This window comes from Typopeltis vanoorti, chromosome 13 (genome assembly GCF_054136105.1).
Source record: "Typopeltis vanoorti isolate ZY-2024b chromosome 13, IOZ_Tvanoo_1.0, whole genome shotgun sequence".
Classification (NCBI taxonomy): Eukaryota; Metazoa; Arthropoda; class Arachnida; order Uropygi; family Thelyphonidae; genus Typopeltis; species Typopeltis vanoorti.
The window spans coordinates 14588824-14609766 of NC_143561.1; the positions used below are offsets into that span (position 1 = coordinate 14588824).

General features: G+C 36.3%; 1 protein-coding gene across 3 annotated transcripts in view; it reads right to left on the reverse strand.

Moving 5' to 3' along the window:
• LOC150099944 (multidrug resistance-associated protein 1-like) overlaps positions 1 to 20943 on the reverse strand; it is a 491400-nt gene that overhangs the window by 348996 nt on the left and 121461 nt on the right. For all 3 annotated transcript variants that reach the window (XM_090403119.1, XM_090403117.1, XM_090403118.1), the window contains one exon: positions 5530 to 5704. In XM_090403119.1, coding sequence (XP_090259245.1) covers positions 5530 to 5704 — 175 coding nt within the window. The remainder of the gene's footprint in view (positions 1 to 5529; positions 5705 to 20943) is intronic.

Consider the following 20943-nt stretch of genomic DNA (forward strand, 5'->3'; position numbering starts at 1 on the left):
GACAACAGAATCAGCAAAGCTGGTATGGTAGGAAGTCAATTGAATAAATTCATATGGAATAAGAGAGAAATTAGTTGGAACACTAAATTAGCTATATACAAGACAGTGTTCAAACCAGTTTTAACTTATGGATCTGAGAGCTGGGTCAGAAGTAAAACACTTGACCAAAGACTAGAGACTGCAGATACGAGTCCTGAGAAAGATTATAGGCATGAACAGATGGCATCAATAGCAATATCATTAAAAATGAGGATATTAGGAAAAAACTTGACATTGTCAACTTCCAGGAATGCATTAGCAGAGCTAATCTCAGGTGGTATGGTCACTTAAATAGAATGGGCGAAGAAAGATTAGCAAAACAAGTGTTCTCTACCAGGTTGGCAGAGAAACGACCCAGAGGAAGACCAAGATATAGGTGGATTGATATGGTACAAAGTGCCTTAGACGATAGAAATATAAGATCTGATAATGTTGGAGTCTTGACAAGTAACAGACTGATTTGGAGGAAAATTGTAGATAGGAAGTTAGTAATGATGTAATTTTTTTCATGTAGTACTATCATATCCTGTACACCCCTTCAGGGTACATGGCAGGAATTTGATGATAAATATGATAGGTAGTGTACATATTGATAGCAGGTAAAAAAGTCAAAGTTTTAAGTCTGGTTCAGCTAACCATTCGAGAACTGAAGGATCTGCCTCAGTCTCTCAGGTCACCAAGGTAAGCTCTTATGCTGCAGTCCTCCACAATGTGCCAAATAATTTGGTTTATGGTCCCACAGTCACATTAGGGTATAGGTAAACGTACCCCACTTGTATAAGCTGTCTGTGCAGATACCATGTCCTGTGCATATCCTATTTAAGCTTTTCCATAGATGAAGCTCATTCCCTTTCAGATTTTGGTTGGGAAGGATATACTTAAAGTGGTAATTTTTCTTTCAAAGTAAATCGTTATTTACCAGTTCTTCAGCCAGTATTAGTGGTGGTTGTCAGGATTTAAAGCAGGATTTAATGCCCATTTTGTCAGGAGTAAAAAAGTAGGATCTACCTATAAAATGTAAACAAAGTTCATTATCAACAATTATATAATACAGAATAACTGTCAGAATTTCAATTATGTACTTATCTCCATGAAGTACAAAGACTTCACTGCAAGATCTATTATTCACTCACTGGCCATAATTCACAAAATGATCACACCTCTCCTTGAACTCATTCAGACAGCACTTGCAACAACCTTTGGCAACCCATTTCACCACCCTTCAATCAAAACATTAGTTCCTAACACCATTGCTAATGAAATCTTGCACAATTTTCAGAGATAACCCACATCCTCTTCCTTTCTGCTAAAAAGGATTTCAGCATCAATCATAAAACATTTCACATTTAAGTTAAGTCTCCTCTTTGCCATTTATCACCTAGTTTTTGAAGCTCACAAACCTTCAATTTATTCACATAGGAAGCATTCATAAACATGCCAGTTTATAGAATTAACCACATCATCTAATGTGCTGTTTTGGTAAACTTTGCAATACCCTTTAAACTTCAACTCTGATCCATAGTCATCTACCAAGACCCTAGCCTCAGTTTCTTGCAGATCACTTCCATCAATATAATACACTGCGATGTTATTGTTGTACTATGTTATTGTTGATAGTGATGTTTTCTTCCTGGTGCAGAACACCAGAGTGTACAGAGGATTTGAAATTGGAAGCATCCACTATTTAGTCTTGAGCAGGATAAAACTGAATTTCATATTGAGAAGAATAACATGTTAGAAAGTTTTAAAGTGAATAAAAGTTGAGCAGCTCTCATATGGACTAAAATACACAAAGATTATTGAAGAAAAAATGGAAGAGTTTGAGAACAGGAACCAAACCTTGATGATTCAGTGGCAAGCCTTGAAGCAAACCCTGATGGATTCAGAGGCATGTGGTAAGGTTGTCTGCAAGGATAGAAAAATCAGAACTCCATAGTGGACACAGGAAGTTAAAGAGACAGTGAAAGAAAAGAAGAAAGCATATCAAAAGTTCCTGTCAAACAAGTCAGCTTGTGCTCTTAGAGAATACAGAGATAAATGCAAGAATACTAAACACTGTAAAACTAGCTAAACAAAAGTCATGGGAGGAACTTTGGCAAGAATACAGAAAATAAATATCAAGGTGGCAGCAAAATATTCTAGAGGTTGTTGAAGAAGCTTAGAAATGGAGGAAAGTGCTGTAAAAGGAGTTTGAGATGATAAAGATGACATGAAAATGGGAGAATAAGATATCCCTGAAGTATGGAGTAATTACTTCAAAAAATTGCTAAATGAAACAAGCAGTGATGACAGCACAGTGGTAAAAAACACTAAACAGGCATGTAGTCAGGAATACATATCTATACTTTAAGTAGAAAAGCCTGAAATGTAGAAAGGCAACAGGAGTAGATGATATTTGACCAGAAATGCTGAAGTATGGAGGTATAAAAGTTATACAGTAGCTGCACTGCATAGTTCAGAGGGCCTGGACAGAGGGACAAATTCCTGATGACTGGAGTAGAGCTCTCATAGTACCCATATATAAAAAGGGAAATAAAACTAAATGTGCGAATTACAGAGGTATTTCCCAACTGAGTGTTCCTGGTAAGATTTATGCAATTATACTTGAGAAGAATTGTGGAAGAAAAGCTTGGTGAAGAACAAGCTGGATTCAGGCCAAATAGAGGCTGTCAGGATCAGATCTCCACTTTACGACAGATAGTTGAGAAATCATGAGAATATAACAGATCTGTATTTAAGTTTTGTAGATCTGGAAAAGGTATATGACAAGGTATCAATAGAGAAGCTATTTAATATGCTACAGTTATATGGTGTCAACGGGACATTATATCAAACAATACTTATTCTTTATTTGAGTTGTAAGTCAGCAGTTAGAATTGAAAGTATAGGAAGATGGTTTAATGTTAAATCTGGTGTGAGACAAGGATTTACATTATTTCCTCTGTTATTCATTAACAATATGGATCACATTATGAAGGAAAGTGGTATTAAACATGATATCAAAATTGGAGATGTTAATGTCAGCTCTTTGCTTTAGGCAGATGTTATACTTCTAAATAAATCTGCTATAAGTCTGCAAGATTCTCTGACTAAATTGAATAACAGTTGTAATAGATATGGTATGAAGGTCAGCAATAAAAAGACAGACAATGAAAATAGGCAGAATCTTTGAAAATGTCAAATGCGTTGTGAACGCAGAACCTGTGGAATAAGTGAAACATTTCAGCTACTTAGGCACAATTTTTAGTGAAAATGGTAAATTAAATATGGAAATAGACAACAGAATCAACAAAGCTGGTATGGTAGGAAGTCAATTGAATAAATTCATAAGGAATAAGAGAGAAATTAGTCGGAACACTAAATTAGTATACAAGATAGTGTTCAAACCAGTTTTAACTTGTGGATCTGAGAGCTGGGTCAGAAGTAAAACTTGACCAAAGACTACAGATATGAGAGTCCTGAGAAAGATTATAAGCATGAAGAAATGGCATCAATGGGAATATCATTAAAAACAAGGATAGTAGGAATGAACTTGACATTGTCAACATTCAGGAATGCATTAGCAGAGCTAATCTCATTAATTGGGCAAGTTAAGATTAGTAAAGCAAGTGTTCTCTGCCAAGATATAGGTGGATTGATTCAGTACAAAGTGCCTTAGATGACAGAAATGCAAGATATGATAATGTTAGTCTTGACAAGTAATTGACAAGTAATGACAGACTGATTTAGAGGAAAATTGTAGATAAGTTAATGATGTAAATTTTTCATATAGTACTATCATATCCTATACACCCATTAAGGGTACATGGCAGGAATTGGATGATGATAGTACACTGCTTGTAATATCATTCTCAAAGTGTATCACTTTACACTTGGCCATATGAAACTGCCAGCTTTACCTTTGCCATTACTACAAGTCCATTTAAGTCATCTTACAGGATCTCTAGATCACCTTCATTTCCTATTGTTCTTCCTAGTTTTTTCTTCATCAGCAGAAAACTGAATATTTTCTGACAATATTATTTCCTATAGCACTGATGTACAAATTAAACAAAACATCAAGTTATGAGTCCTGTTGTACACCGATGGACACTTGCCTTGTACTGGACTCAATTCATCCATAAAACATTCTAATATCTGTTCATCAGCAACCCACATCAGATTCATATCCATCCCCATTTACTAATTTATGCAACAGGTCTATGTGGAATCTTGTCAAATGCCTTTGCAAAGTCCAGCAGTATCACCGAGTAACCACACCTCTTCAACTGTCACTATTATAGGAAGAAAGCATTACTAAAATGCAAGACACCTTTCACAAAACCATGTTGCTCCTTATAAGTTTAGTTTAATCCTTTATCCAAGTGTGAGCAAACAAAGTTTGCGCTTGAAAGTATCTTCAGGACTGGGGTAAGGTAGTGCAACACCAGGCAACTCGTTGCAAAGGTGGAGAAAGCTCACACTTGGATAAAGGATTAAACTAAACTCTCAACATGTTGCTCCTTATAAAGTATCAACTGTATTCATACCGACCTGAATTCTTTCACCAATTAATCACCACTGATTGGCTTATAATTTGCTACTTGTCCTGGAACCTCCTTTATGCAGTAGGACTATCTTTCCCTCTTTCCACTCCACTGGTACCTTCTTAGTAGAAAGGCTTAAACTATTTTGTCAAAAGCTGATTTCCTTGTACTTTTTTTTTTTTTTTTTTTATAATACATGGGCCAATATGCCATCTAATCTCATGTTAGATCTGGCATTGCAACATCACAACCTAGATGGTACATCCTTTCAGAATGCTCACTCAGTAATTCAGCTATTTGGTTGATTACCTCTCTATCAGCACTTTTTAAAGCTGTCCATCATTCCTCCTTTTACTTTCCACTCAGTAAAAGTACTCTTTAGACATTTTGGCCTCACGACAAGCTGGCTTGTTCTCATAATTAGCTTTGGCCTTCCCTTATCATACAAGGCCACCCTTCTTGCTTATGGGTATCTGATCATATCTGTTTATATTCTCTCGAAAAGATTAGTCTAGAAATCCTGCTTATTAATGCTAAGCATCCAACTCCTGATTTATCCTTCTCACTCCAGGTATACATTCTGATATTGCTTTCTTCAAAGATATCTTAATTATCTTGATTTCTTGCCTCTAAATATTTTCTGCTTTGGCACTGCTGAAAACCAACTCCTTAGCTTGTCATAATTATGACAAGCTAAGGAGTTGGTTTCCAGCAGTGCTACAGTATTAGCAAAGCATCATAAGCATTACAAAGCGAATTATTATAATCATCTGCTCCTACAAAACCATGCTGCCTAGAGAACACGTGTTAATGACATGGAAAGTTAATTATCAAAATAAATTTACAACATTAAAAAACTTTCATTAAATCACATTAAATACTTTCCTGACATTTAAAAAAATATGCCACAACTAAGAACCACCATTTTACAATAGTAGAATAGAAGATGAAATTAATGTCTTACTTTTTGGTAAGCAGCTGAGAGAAGTGCAGACTTTATTCTTAAGGCAGAAGCTATAACATGATGCAGTTTCTGTGAATCGATAAATGCCGTTGTACAGTGATTAATAACTAGTGCTACTCCAAGTAAATAGAGAAGCCAGTCAGGCTTGGTACTCTCCAGGTAACCAAGAAGATAGCTGTAAATAGAATTACGTTAATAATTTAACAAAGTAATAAATGTACAGTGTAGCAAAGTAGGGTAGAGTGTCCCTCCCCACAATGAGTCTTGGAGATGTCATGTAACTAACTTATATCAAGTATAATGCTGACATAAAGTATCTGAATTTTCTGTCATTATGAAAGGATAAATTACAATCCAATAAGAAAACACTGTTTTAAGTTAAGAAATTAGTTTAATGTGCCAAAAACACCAGATTAAACTTTTTATGATTATACCAGAATATGCCTTTGAAGTGGTCATAAAATAATTAAATGACAGGTTCTGTATTAAAATAAGGGTTAGCATTTAGCTTAATCATTTAAGACTTCATAACATCTTTAAACAAAGAATTTTGTTTAAAGATGTTAAACACCTGTCTTTTCATTGCCAAAGTAGGCAGTAATAAGGTTTTGAAAATTAGCAGTCAGTTTCTTCTCACTGTTGAGAATTAAGGCCTGTCTTCAATATGCATACAAGTTTATGAGAACTAATAAAAGGGTGATATAAATCATCATTAGAACATATCTGGAGATTTCTTTTATTATTCAGGCCTCCATGGAGTCAAAAGACTCATCGTGGGAGGCCCTTTCTAAGAAATAAGTCTATCAAGACTCATTGTGGGAGGTCCCTCCTAGGAAACAAAGTCTATCATACCACTCCTTATATGCATTGAACATTCTCGCTCTCACCACTCCATCAGGCAATGCATTCCATGGTTTAACCAACCTCCATGCAAAGAAACCACTCCTCACCCTCTTTCATTCCAGGCCTCTTGTCATTACTCCTTCCCACTGTTCAACCAAGCAAAAGAACTCCCAGTCTCAACCCTGTAACCACCTCTCAACAGTTTAAAAGTCTCAATCATATCACCCCTCCTATCCACCAAACTCTGCAGTCCACACTTCCCTCAGCCAATCCTCATAACTAATATTGTACAGTCCTAACACCATCTTTGTTATCTGCCTTTGTACCCTTTCCACAGTTAATTTATCCCCTTCAAATCCCAGACCAGATCCAAGAACAATAGTCTAAGTGTCGTCTGATCAGTCTGCAATAATGAGGACACTGACCTACAGAGGTAACCATTTTATCTCTGCAGGTCAGTGTCCTCATTATTGCAGCAATCCTCTGTGTTACCTTCACTACCTTTGCAATATGTCCCCTAAATTTCAGGTTTCTATCAATCATCAAACCCAGATCTCTCTTCTCTCCTACTTCCTCCAGTTTAACTCCTCCATAGAGGATGCAGCGTCCCATCGATGTGTCCCAAACCTCAAGCTTACATTAAACTGACACCCCCATTCATTTGGGCATCTATCTAGCTTATTCAAATCTTCTTGCAGGGCTACCACATCTGCACTATTACTAATAACCCTTCCTAGCTGACAAACCTGCTTATTTACTTTTCAGGTAATGTCTAGATGAAGTGACTATTAGAAGCATACAGAGAGCACTGTTACAGCCATGCTTAGAGTCTGGGTACTCTGTACACACTACATGCTTAGAAGTTTTCTCTGCACTAGCTCAATCATGAAAGATAATGTACACTAGCAGGGTATCTTTAGGTGCATAGTGTAGATAATCTACTAGATGCCAGTGTCACTGCAGATACAAAAAATGAATAATTTAAAATGACAAAATACTAAAATTATATAAGTACTTCCAGATCCAGTTTAACATCTAGGGAAATCAATACAAACATTTATAACAGGCACCAACACTTTCAGAATCTGAAATTCCTAACTGAATGCCAATTGGCATCCAACCACAACAAATTAGTTATTACTAATACCTTCCAGAAACATCCACAACAGGCCTATACTTTGACATTAACACCGATAGGTCAAGGCACCAGATGGATTACATCCCGACTCTCAAACAGTGGAAGAGAAGCATCCCTAATGTGCATACTTGTCCTGGAACAAACCAGCTAATAAGAGTCAAAGGCAAGCTGAAACCTATGAAATTAAGCCTATCTCACTGGACTAGATGTCAATCCCTAGCAGGATTCACAGAAGACATCAGCTTGGTTGGATGATCTTTTAGAGACTAGTTAGGCAAACTCACCTGAAATGCTTTGGGAAGGAGTCAAGGTTATAATATAGGATCCAGACAAGAAGTATCTAGGCTGAATTAGAAGACCAAGAGACTCATGGATATCAAATTCAACATGGAATCTAATCAAAATGTGGTTGGAGAAAGACATAGGGCCTGAAGCCATCGAGTAGGACAAGGAAAATTCATCTTTATAAATGCAAAGTTTCAGATAAGGAGGCAAAATTATCAAAGGATGTTTCATTTAGTTTGTGATGTACTGTGACCTAAAGCACAAGTTCAAATTGAATGTCAAGATAGAAAAGGAGTAGTACTAACTAAACTGGAAATCAGAAACAGATGGAAAGAATAACAAGTAACTGTATAGCAGTGAGGATAAGGAAAATTTGAAACCCTCTCACCAGAAAGATTGATTTGAAACTGCCTTTCCCACTTAGGCATGAGGTTGAAAGAGCAGTTAAACAAATTAAGGCCCTGGGTACAGATGGAATCCTAGCAGAATTAAGACCACAGGCAATGGAGAATACATGTTCCATAGATTGATTATAAGGATATGGGAGACAGGATCATGGCATAGACTGGAAGTATGCACAAGGGAGATATGAAGGATTACTATTAGTTGAATCTCTCATGCAAGCAAGATTTTATTCAAGATCATTCTAATAAGTATTGAGGCAAAAGTGCCTGAGGAACAAGCAGGTTTTAGGAAAGTGGATACCAGAGATTAATCCTTTGTCTTAGATCACAGAAAAATATGAAGAATTTGGACTCCCTATGGTAATGTTTTATAGGCATTATCATAGGGAAATAATGAAAATAATGGATTTTCCTGTATGCATTATCAGGTTGGCAGCTAATTTATCTACAATGAACAGGTATGATCAACAGGTAAATCAACACCTGGTAAGAACAGGTGTTGATCTAACTGACTGGCTTCAGTTAGAAAGAGTTAGGCAAAAATGCCTACTTTCTCACTTGTTTAATATCTATGCTAAGAATACCATGCATGTAGCATTGGATTAGCTTAAGACAGAAATTAGGATAGGTGATAGAATGATCAATAATCAGTGGTATGCTAATGATATAGTATTCCTTTGTAATGACAAGGAAAAATTAAGACAAAATCCTTAACAAAGTTAAGATCAGTAAGAACAGATGACTTCAGCTCAATTGTAGCAAAAATAAGAATATGGTTCTCAAAAAGATATTATGGCACATAACCAAGTGACCATATGATGTGTAATGAATAGATGGAACCCCAGTCCATATCAACTATCCCAGTGACTTGACATGTTCCATAAAGGGAGGAACATTTACTTTTGTTAAAAAATTTTCTAAAGGGCATCAAAGTTGAAATTCCCACTTTAATTTTTGGTTCAAGATTTCCTTGAATCATTTTATAACTGGTCTACCACCTTGAGTACTCTTAATTCAGTCAGGACCAAACTCTTTGAGCAGTCAGTTTATTATAGTCTAATTACTGAAACATTTTCTTTCCAGGAGACTAACATTAATACAAACTGGGTCTCCCTCTCTCACTTAAGAGAAATCTTGAATTATAATACCAGATTATCCTTATTTTTCCTACACTACAGACCATTTCTTAAACCAACTCTCCCTCCAAATAGCCTGTATATGATCTTGACAACTGACAACTTGATCTTGACAATTGACCATAGCTTTTCTACATTTCCTTTTATACCACCCTTCTCCACTGCAGCCAATCTTAGCCTCATATCCTATAGCACTACAATGGTGCCAAGTGGGATAACTTCTGTTATCACTGCCTCTTTCCTCTTTACCATGGTCTGATTAAAGACTGCTAGACAAAAATCTTAATTGGAATAAAGACCTTTTTTCCAAATGACTGACTATTTAAGCCCTGGTTTTTGAAATAAAAATGAGATTGTCCATGATAAAAATACCATACTTTAAACAGCTCAACTCCAGCTTCTCACTCAGCTTACACAACTTGAAACAAGTAAGATTATCAACAGACCCAAGCAAATTTCATAAGGACCATATGCAATAAACTTGCCTCCTGCTCAACTGGCAGTCAAAGCTTTGTGAAGCTTTGACTGTCAGTCAGATTAACCTAGGAGCAGTCAATTCTCACTAAGGCTGTTGGAAACAAGGGTCAAAAAGCGACATCTCACATTCATATGATAGCTCAGACCTCTCAGCATCCTCTTCTACCTTATACAGATGACCAAGGCAAATTGCTTATAATGCAATAGACTGATTTAATCTTTACTAAAGTATCAAAGAAATCCTAGTTCAGTCTTGACACTAATAAGCACTGGCCCAGATGGTATTCTCAGTTATGCTCAAATTTGTAGCCCAGAATAAACACACATCCTGTATCACCTCTAAGTTGTTACTCATCTGGCATCAACAGCATGGGAACATGTCTTCATCCATGCTTGTTCCTATGAAAGGTGGGAAATCAGCCAAACTATCATCTCATTAAAGTGCTCCATTAGAGAAAGTCAACAGCTAGCTTCTATGGTCACTGTGGATTCTGCCATTTTTATTCTACAAAAAATCCCCACCTCCCATTGCTAACCTTATCAACCTTTGGAAAATGGGCTATTTATCATCATCTCTCTCTCATCCTTTGATGTAGTTGTAAGTTTCTTATCTTCATTAGATGTTATGGTGAATGTCCCCCCCCCCCCCAACGAAGGCTGGCATACCCCTTGGGTTGAGTACTCAAGTGTTGATTCTATACATCAAATCTGATAATTCATTATTTTTTTCTGATATTCATTTGGAAAAAAAGTGATTTAGGCTTCTAGATCTTCTATGACCAATGTTAAACACCAATCACTATTGAAATATGAAAGATAGTAAATTTCAATGCTATCAAGAGTGTCCTATTATTACCCAAAAAGATTACATCCAGTTTTCTCAGCCTCCAAAAAAATGGAATTGTTTCATCTGAAACAATATACTTGTGCTCAACTCCTAACACTCAATAAATCCCAAATCTGACCTTTATAGCATTCCTGCATTGGAGGGGGGAGAACACCTAAAACCTTTAGAATTGTATACAGAAGAGGGAAATTTTCTATAGATTTCCTTCCCCTTTTCAGACTACCTCAGTTCTCTTATCATAGGTACTACATTGTTTCTGCTTGTTTATATGTACTTTCATGGCCATTACAATTCCTATGCTTAACTAATCAAAAGAATATAACTACCAGTCAACATCTACAGTTCAACTTCCAATGTAGAGAACCAACTTCACATCTGCATTCCATCTACCAATTCTTTGGAACAGCCTTCCCCATATTGCTTTCTGCAAAGAAACTAGTTTTTCAAGGAACTTAGATTCCTTTCCCTTAACCACTTTCCCCACACATTTCTCGTGTGTTTAGGTCAACAATAAAAATTTAGTGCATAGTTTGTTAGAGCAAACTTCCTTTAGCAAAGCATTGCATGTTGTTCGAGTAGGGACTGAATATGATGGATGTATTATAATGAGTGCTTGCTACAGTAACAATTTTACTAATATTTATGTATACCAGCATTAAAGCCAATTTTGCCAAATTACAGGATTAGAAAACCCTATTTCCTCTGGAAGAATCAGCTAGAAAAAAGCTCATGGAATGAATTAGTCTGGAGACCTAACAGTGTGAACTACAATCACAAGTCTAGATGTTATAGAGCAAACTAATCATTCATTAATTTTAATATCTTTCAGAAAATAAAGATTCTGCCATGAAACTAATGAGCAATTCTGTCATCTTTAAACAGAATGCTCAAGATAGATCATCCTAATCCATAGCTCATTCACAGCGCTAGCATGAAAGGTCCAAAACAGTTCATGGATGGGATTCATATAAAATGTGAACTTGCTATGATATATTATAGCAAACTATGACAAACTACTGAAGTGTCAAAACTAGTATGGTGTTATTTTAGAATTATCATCATCATCAAATTCCTGCCATGTACCCTCAAGGGGTGTACAGGATTTTAGAATTAAAGTTAATATAACAAATATTTCAATATAAAATTACTGTGGTATTTATGAGTTTGATATAACAAGAGTATGTATGTTTAAATATACAGTATGTTTAAACTTTAATAGTATACAGTGTTGTCTTTCCCACCAAGTAACTCAATGTAAATTTGAGATACTTCAACCTTGAGTAATGAAGTTGTAATTTGAGTCTGCTTATACATTCTAAGTGGAATTCCAATTATATTATCTTAATTGTAACGTGGGTAGAATGAGTGACATAACTTGAGCACTCCTGGTGGTTTCAATTATAGACTGCCAGTGAAAATTTCTGATAGCTACCAACAACTTTGAACTCAAGATTTATAGTATACCATGTAGCTTTTCTTAAGAAAAGACAGTAGTATAGTAACCTCCATAAAATGGACAATGCAATTGACTTGTCTGCTATATAGGGATATAGCCAATTTACCTTTATTTGTTCAATTTAGGCATACAAATAAAATTCAGTGCAAATTAAATTTAGACATGAAACAAACAAGTCTCATTTTATACCTATGTTAGATGAGTTATCTATGATATACAAAACACAAGACCACAGATTAGACAAATTACTCAATAGTATATTTATATGTGAAAGAAATGGTCTAGTGATGAGCATTTAGTTTAAAAATTAAAACAGTATCTACATCCAAGTTATATCCTTGTCTTAGAGAAGTTTAAAGTACTTCTTAAGTTGGAAGGGGAGAGCTGAAAAGTTCTGATAAACACCTAGAACAAAGATGATATTAAAGAAACAAATAACCACAAGAAAAAACATCTTAAAACCCATCAACCCCCCCCCCATGTTTCATTGAATTGTAATAAATTTGTTCTTGTAGGATATATAAAAGGACAAAGGTTTTGAAGAAATTCAAAGACAGATATAGGCCATCAAGTTGCACTGCAAGAAAGATCAACTTAGTGCACAACTTCAGGAAATGCAGCTCAGCATATCCATTAGTTGCCAAGTTTAAAACTGGGCATCTTGAGACAACAGATGCCCCAGGTCAGAAGACCTTCCACAGCAATTACACCAGAAGACAATGGGGTGCATGCCATGATCCTTGATGATCAACTAATACCAGCAAAAATATTGCAACAATTCTGAGGATATTTAGACAACAAGTTGGGGTCATTATCCATCAATATCTGGACACGCAGAAACTCTCAGCTAAGTGGGTCTCGAAATGTTTGAATACCGACCAACAGAGATTGTGTACTATCAAGGGATTTGGAGTTAAGAAATCAGGTACAAATATTTTGGCTTGTATTGTGACTGTTGATAAAACAGTGATGAGGCTATGACCCAGAGACCAAACAACAGTCAATGAAACAGAGACAGAAGGTTCATGGCCAAAGTGCCAAACACAAGTCAGCAGGAAAGGGTTCTTGCCATTGTCTTTTGGAATAATGAATGGGGTAATCCTTACCCAAGTATCTCAAAAAAGGTCAAACTGTTACAGCAGCAGTTTATTCAAACTGCTCTGAAGTATGTACAGAAGGGGAAAAGTGCCACAGGAAACTGAGCAGAGGCATGTTGCTTTTGCAGGACAATACACCTGCTCATGAAACCCAACACACAACTTGAGCATTCAATGTCTGCCTCACCCACCCTATTTGCTAGACTTGGCTCCATTTCCTATTCTGAAATTTAAAGAAACACTTGAAAGGAACAAAATTTATTACAATAAAGTCATATGTAGCTGAGGATTGGTTTGTGCAACAAGGAAAAAAAATTTTTTTCTCTGAAGATTGCAAATGATGCATTAGTGTTGTAAAAGTGTATAACACTTTCTGAAGAATATGTAGAAAAAAATAAGTTACATGGATCCACCTCAATTCCTTCACAATGATTATAACAACTTTCAGCACACCCTCGTAAAAGATGTTCAACTTCCACCCATGAAAGGGATGCAAAGCTACAGTGCATTGTGCAATTAAATGTTATGGCCTATACTAAAGTTTAGGAGGCTGGTCTGAAAAGTTCTTGGCCTAACAATGAAAAAACGAATTTATAATTTCAAAATTTTTATTTTTCAACATAATCTCTCTTAAGACTAATACGTTTATCCCATCTCTGTAGTGATTCTCAGTAAGATCTGAGAAATACCCTTCTACAGCTATAATCGCCTGTTGATTTGAAGAAAAATGCTGACTAGTGAGGAAGAGTTTGTTTTGGGAAGAGATAGAAGTCAGAGGAAGCCAAATCTGGCGATACCTTAATTTTCCCATTGCCAAAACACCTTTATGGGCAGGTCCTGATGCATTGTCTTAATGAAAGATGATTTTTTTCTTCTGCAAACCAGGTCTTTTCTCATGAATTTTTTCATCTAGTCTGGTTAAAAGATCAGAATAATATTCCCCAGTTATGGTTTTAACCTTTTCAAGACAATTAATAAACAAAATGCCTTTAGCATCCCAAAACAGATGCCATGACCTTTCCTGCTGATGGAACTGACTCTTTAGAGCTGAAAAACTGGCTTCTGTCCACTGTTTTGACTGCTGTTTGGATTCTGGTATGTAATGGTGAATCCAAGTCTCATCCATAGTAATAAATTGAAGCAAAAAAAATCAGTTTTATTCTTGCTAAAACGACCCAAGCACTGTTTAGAGATTTTCATGCAAGTGCATTTTTGATCCGCTGTGAGCAAGCAGGTCACCCATCTTGCACAAAGCTTTTTCATTTGCAATTCTTTATGCAAAATATATCCTACACATTTTGAAATGCCTATTCTCAGCAATTTTATGCACTTTGGCTCTTCAGTTATCCAATTACCATATCATGCACTTAATGATTTCTGGTGTTATTACACTTTTTGGATGTCCTTCACGTGGATCATCTCTAAGGAGGGTATGGCCACGTACATTTAAACTCGGCAGCCCATTTCTTAATTCTCAAGAACTAAGGAGAAGAGTACCCATAAACTTTTACGAACTTCGAATGAATTTCTTTTGGTGTTAAGAAATTTATAACTGCACGATACTCAATTTTATCCATTTCAAGGGATACAAACAAATCTTTTGCTTCAGACAGCTGTATAAAACAAACTACTTGATAGAATGGCTTGCAATTTCACATGGATGCTTATGACAGATGTACCAACTTAGAAAAAAAATCTTGTCAATAGTGTTGCCATATATGGTAGAGGCCAAGAACTTTTCCGACCACCTTCGTACATAAAAAGTAAAAAAAAGTTTTACATTTCTATTATAAATCAGTCACGTTAACTGTTTAATACTTATTTTTAGCATACCTCAGTAGAGGTAAATTTTACATTGCATACATCCTGTAGTTAAGTGCATTAAGTGATTAGCATATCTGCTCTCCAGCCAAAAGGCTGCAGTTTCGAATCCTGCCATGGGCATGGATGTTTGAGATTGTTTTTGGAAATGCTAGTGGTGGTGGTGGTGGTGGTTGGCAATAGATGGCATTGGTGTAGTTGCGGTCAGTGGATTGAGTGGCAGAGACAGAGCTGTAGAGCAAGGTACCCTCCCTCGATGAGTCTTTGGACTCCCTGGAAGTGTCTAATAATTTTTTCCTCTAAACCTTTCTTTACTTTTTCACTTACATAGCAATTACATTCATTCAAACACAACATTCATGTTTTCCCAGTTGAAAATCAAAGCTACATTAACCAACAGTTTCAGAATTTGCTTTTCTTGATGAATCTATCAGATTTAAGGTGAATAATGATGTACCCAGAGATCAGTCCTTGGATTATTTTTGTTTTCCCTATACATTAGGGATATTGGCAGAACTGATAGGTAAAGGTTTAACTGTTTAATGATGCAAAGACAATACAGATGCTGCTGACTTACAACATTTCTAGAATGCCTGGAATAGGTTTACTATGGGCAAATGACTATCCATTCAATTAGTGTAAAGTTATACAGTTCAGCATAATTTTCAATAGCATATTATACTAGTGGGATTTTTGGAGAAATTGATGAGGTTAGGGATATTTGCAGTTATTACTCTAGTCTCATTGTGGAAGGTTCATTCAACTAAGAACATGTTTATTGCAATGAATTTTGAAATCCTTAATACTCCCTGCATTAACATTCTAATAATGCATTCCATTCACTCAATTCTCCATGTAAAAAACTCGCACCCTTCACCATGTTTTTACATAACTTTCAAGTAAAGGCCTCTGGTTCTTCTCCCCTCGCCATCTTTTTATAATTTGGTCTGGATTATCCACTAAAATGTCATGGTGGATAAAAAGTTTAATTTCAAAGGTCACATAGCAAAATTTGCTAGTACAACTCAGAGGATAATTGCAATGTTGAAACAGACAAGGATAAGTCATTTTGCCTCTTTACAAAGCCCTGCATGACTGCAAGGAGATCACTATAGATCAAGAGGAAAGGCTGTGCAAATTGCAGGTACTGGTAAAAAGAAAAAATATGTGATAAAGAAGCCTATGAACTTCAGAAAGAATGTTACAGGATAAGTCTTATTTACTAGTACCTGCAATTTGCACTCAGTCTATCTTGATCAATTCTGTTAAATTGAAAATCAGGAGAGAATAAGAGGCATCCATGAAGGTTGAGTATAATTAAGAAAAGGGACAAGAGCTAAATTTTTAAGTAGCAAGCAGAACATTAAGTCATGATAGCAAGTTATAGACCAATTAGTATCTCAGGAGTGGTGATAAAAGTACTGGAAAAATTGTTCAAGAAGAGAATTGAGAGATGGGTGAATAAGAATAACACTGAGGGACAGCATGACTTTGTGAAGGATTACTCACAACTTAAGTAATAATTTTTTTCCCTAAAATTTTCTTTTCTTTAAAAGTTAAGTTATATTACTTAAGTACAACTGAGTTGGATAAAGGGAATGCCTACATGATGATACTGCTGAATTCTGCAAAAGGCATTTGACAGGATATCACATGGAACTTATGCAAAACAACAAATTATGGTTGATAGGAAACCGATAGATAAAAGGGTGGCTGGACAGATACAAAAAGTAGTATATGGAAGAGCAGAATTGCAGAATCCAGACAACTAGTGATGTACTGCAGAGCTCTGCTTGGACACTGTTAATTGTACATAATGTTATAAGAAATAATTTGAAAGGAGATATTCAGTTTACTGATGATCAAGGTGATATAGAGAACTTGCAAGACAATTTGAACAGGCCAAAACATAATGGATGTCAAATTAATGTGGAAAAGTGCGAAGTTATACATTTTGGGATACAAAAATTACAAGTGGTGTATCACATTGTGGGAACTGTACCAAAGAAAATTGATGAAGCCAGGGGATTTGGAGGTAGAAGATAGAGCTAAAGTTTAAAGGGCATATTGCTAAACTAGCCAGGGCAGCTCTCATAGGATTCCTTGGTTACTGAAGAATACATAAGCAGAAATAAGCAAGTTATTCCTCTTTATAAAGGCTTGATATGAACCACATCTGGATTACTGTGCTCAGGTCTGGTCACCTGAGTTTCTTGGAGATGAAGTGGTGGAGAGGATCCAGAGGCAGGTGACCAAGATGACAAGTAGTCTGAAATGCTTCTCATTAGGAGAGATTGAGGGTTTAGGTTTGCAGATTGCAAAAGTTGGTTGATAAGCAAAAAAGGGAAGAGGAGAATGATGCATTCAAGTTAAATGCTTTCATAGGATTGATGAAAGGGAAATTTCAGTTGGCTAGAGGGACTAAACAAGAGGACATATCTAGAAGTTGGCCAAGAGTGTGATTAAGTGGGCATGAAGACTAAATTTTTTGCTTGGAGAGTGGCAAATGGAATTGACTGCCTGGGTCAGTTGTGCTTTAAGGTTTCAAGGAGAGGTATAATAGATATGCAGACAAAGAGGTTATGATACTATTGTATAATGCCTTGATCAGGCCTTAATTATTGCACACAGATTTAGCTGCTGGTTTTCATGGTGACAAAATGTTAGAGGATCCAGAGGAGATTCACAAAGGTGGTCTGTGGTCTTTGAAATAAGAGGACAGGAGAGAAGGAGGTGGGAATATGATTCAGACAAACTAGTCAGGGGTCATCAGGTTGACATGGAATAGATTTTTTGTAGAATGGGAAGGGGTAGAACAAGAAGTCATCCCTGGAAACAATATAAGGAAGGTGTGAGCAGAGGAGTAAAGTAGAATGTTCTTTGCATGGAGTAGTTGATGAGTGGAATGCATTGCCTGAATGTTGTCAATGTAGACTCAAAGAACCAGTTTAAGGTAGGGTTAGATGAGCTTTGTGTGCAATAGTGTGCACCTCCAACGAGGAGGAACTCCATGAAGGTCAGATAATGTTGTGTTGATAGTTTGGATCTTCCATAATGAGTTTTAGGACTCCAGAGGTGCCTGTAGCCTGAAGTCAAGCACTTCAAACTCAGTTTGAATCTCAAGTAGGAGTTTCAATAATGAGTTTAGCAGAACTAGTTACCCTTATGTGGACTTATAGGAGCTGACATTTTGCCAGTGACAAGAGGTTTCTAACAAATAGAACAAGAAGGATATTACGTTATGAAGTTTTAGTATAGGCCAGTTTGGTTAGTTGAGTGGTTAATGTATCTGCATATCTATCAATAGGCTATGTGTTTGAATTGCACTGTGAGGACGGATGTAATTCTTTAGGTGGGAGATGAATTTTATCATCTGATGCAAGACTGTCACCCTATATACTCAAGACCTGAAATGGCTTCAAAATGTTTCATGTCATCAAATTCCTGCTATGTAGCCTCAAGGGGTGTACAGGATATGATAGTACGACAAGAAAAATTTACCTCATTACTAACTTCCTACCTACAATTTTCCTCCAAATTAGTCTGTTACTTGTCAAGACTCCAACATTATCAGATCTTATATTTCTATCATCTAAGGACTTTGTACAGTAACAATCCACCCATATCTTGGTCTTCCACTGGGTCATTTTCCTGCCAACCTGGAAGAGAACACTTGTTTTGCTAATCTTTCGTCACCCATTCTATTTAAGTGACCATAACACCTGAGATTAGCTCTGCTAATGTATTCCTGGATGCTGACAATGTCAAGTTCTTTCCTAATATTCTCGTTTTTAATATGGTATTGCCATCGATACCATCTGTTTATGCTTCTAATCTTTCTCAGGACTGAGATCTGTGGTCTCTAGTCTTTGGTCAAGTGTTTTACTTCTGACACAGCATTCAGATCCATAAGTTAAAACTGGTTTGAACACCGTCTTGTATATAGCTAATTTAGTGTTCTGACTAATTTCTCTTATTCCATATGAATTTATTCAATTGACTTCCTGCCATACCATCTTTGTTGATTCTGTTGCCTATTTCCATATTTAATTTACCATCTTCACTAAAAATCATGCCTAAGTAGTCTAAATGTTTTACTTGTTCTACATGTTTCTCCATTCACAATGCAGTTGATCTTTTCAATGTTTCTGCCTATTTTCATTGTCTTTGTCATTTTATTACTGATCTTCATACCATATCTATTACAACCGTTATTCAATTTAGTCGGGAATCTTGCAAACTTATGGTTGATTTATTTTGAAGTACAAAATCTTCCACATAAAGCAAAGAGCTGACATTAAAATCTCCAATTCTGATATGTTTAATACCACTTTCCTTCATAATGTGATCCATATAGATAATGAATAACAGAGGGGATAATGTACATCCTTGTCTCACACCACATTTAACATTAAACCATCTTCCTGTACTTCAATTCTAATTGCAGACTTACAACTCAAATAAAGACTAAGTAGTATTGGTTGATATAATGCCACATTGACACCATAAACTATAGCATATTGAATAGCTTCTCTCTTAGCACCTCGTCATATGCCTTTTCCAGATTAACAAAACTTAAATATAGATTTTAGTTATATTCCCATGCTTTCAACTATTTGTCATAAAATAAAGATCTGATCCTGACAGCCTCCATTTGGCATGAACCCAGCTTGTTCTTCATGAAGCTTTTCTTTCACAATTCTTCTCAACCATTTCTCAAGTATACTTGCATAAATCTTGCCAGGAACACTCAGTAGGGCAATACCTCTAATTCTCACATTCAGTTTTATTTCCCTTTTTATATATGGGTACTATGAGAGCTCTACTCCAATCATCTGGAACTCCTCCCACTATCCAGGCCTTCTGAACTATATAGTGCAGCCACTGTACGACTTTTATACCACCATACTTCAGCATTTCTGGTCAAATGTCATCTACTCCTGCTGCCTTTCCACATTTCAAGCCTTTGATGGCTTTTTCTATTTCAAGTATGGATACGTATTCTTGACTACATGCGTGTTGAGTGTTTCTTACCACTGTGCTGTCAGCACTGCTTGTTTTCATTTAGCAATTTTTCAAAGTAATCACTCCATACTTCAAAGATATCTTTTTCTCCTGTTTTCATGTCCCCTTTATCATCTCTAACTCCTTTTACAGCACTCTTTCCTTCATTTCTAAGCTTTTTCAACAACCTCCAGAATATCTTGCCACCTTGATAATTATTTTCTATGTTCTTACTGAAGTCCTCCATGACTTTTGTTTAGCTAGTTTTACAGTGTTTAGCTTTCTTACATTTGTCTCCGTATTCTCTAAGAGCACAAGCCGACTTATTTGCCAGGAACTTTTGATATGCTTCACTGCCTCTTTAACTTCCTATGTCTACCATGGAGTTATGATTTTTCTATCCTTGCAGACAACCTCACCACATGCCTCTCTTGCTGAATCAATCAGGGTTTTCTTTAGGGTTTGGCTGCTGTTCTCAAACTCTCATTTTTTCTTCAATAATGTTTGTGTATTTTAGTCTACAGTTCACATCTGAAAGCTGCTCAACTTTTATTTGCTTTAAAACTTTAATTGTTATTCTTTTCAATATGAAATCTCTCAGGTGACCCTGTAACCCCTAGAGAGCATGTCCCCTGGGTGGGGGATAGGGGAGCCCACCATGTGTGGGTGTACATGCGCGTGCGTGTATATATGGTGGGGTGGTCCGAATATACTGAATAAGGACTCGTGGACCAACAGGGCCAATCATCTTGATTGTAAGGGAAGTGGCACTCCCATGGACCCCTAGCTGGATCTCTCCTCTCCTACTTTGAGGAAGACCCACTTACTTTAATTTTTCCTATAAGGCCTTATCAGCCAACTCTTCTTACTTTATGACCCTTGTGCTATTAGAGTACTGCGAGGGCC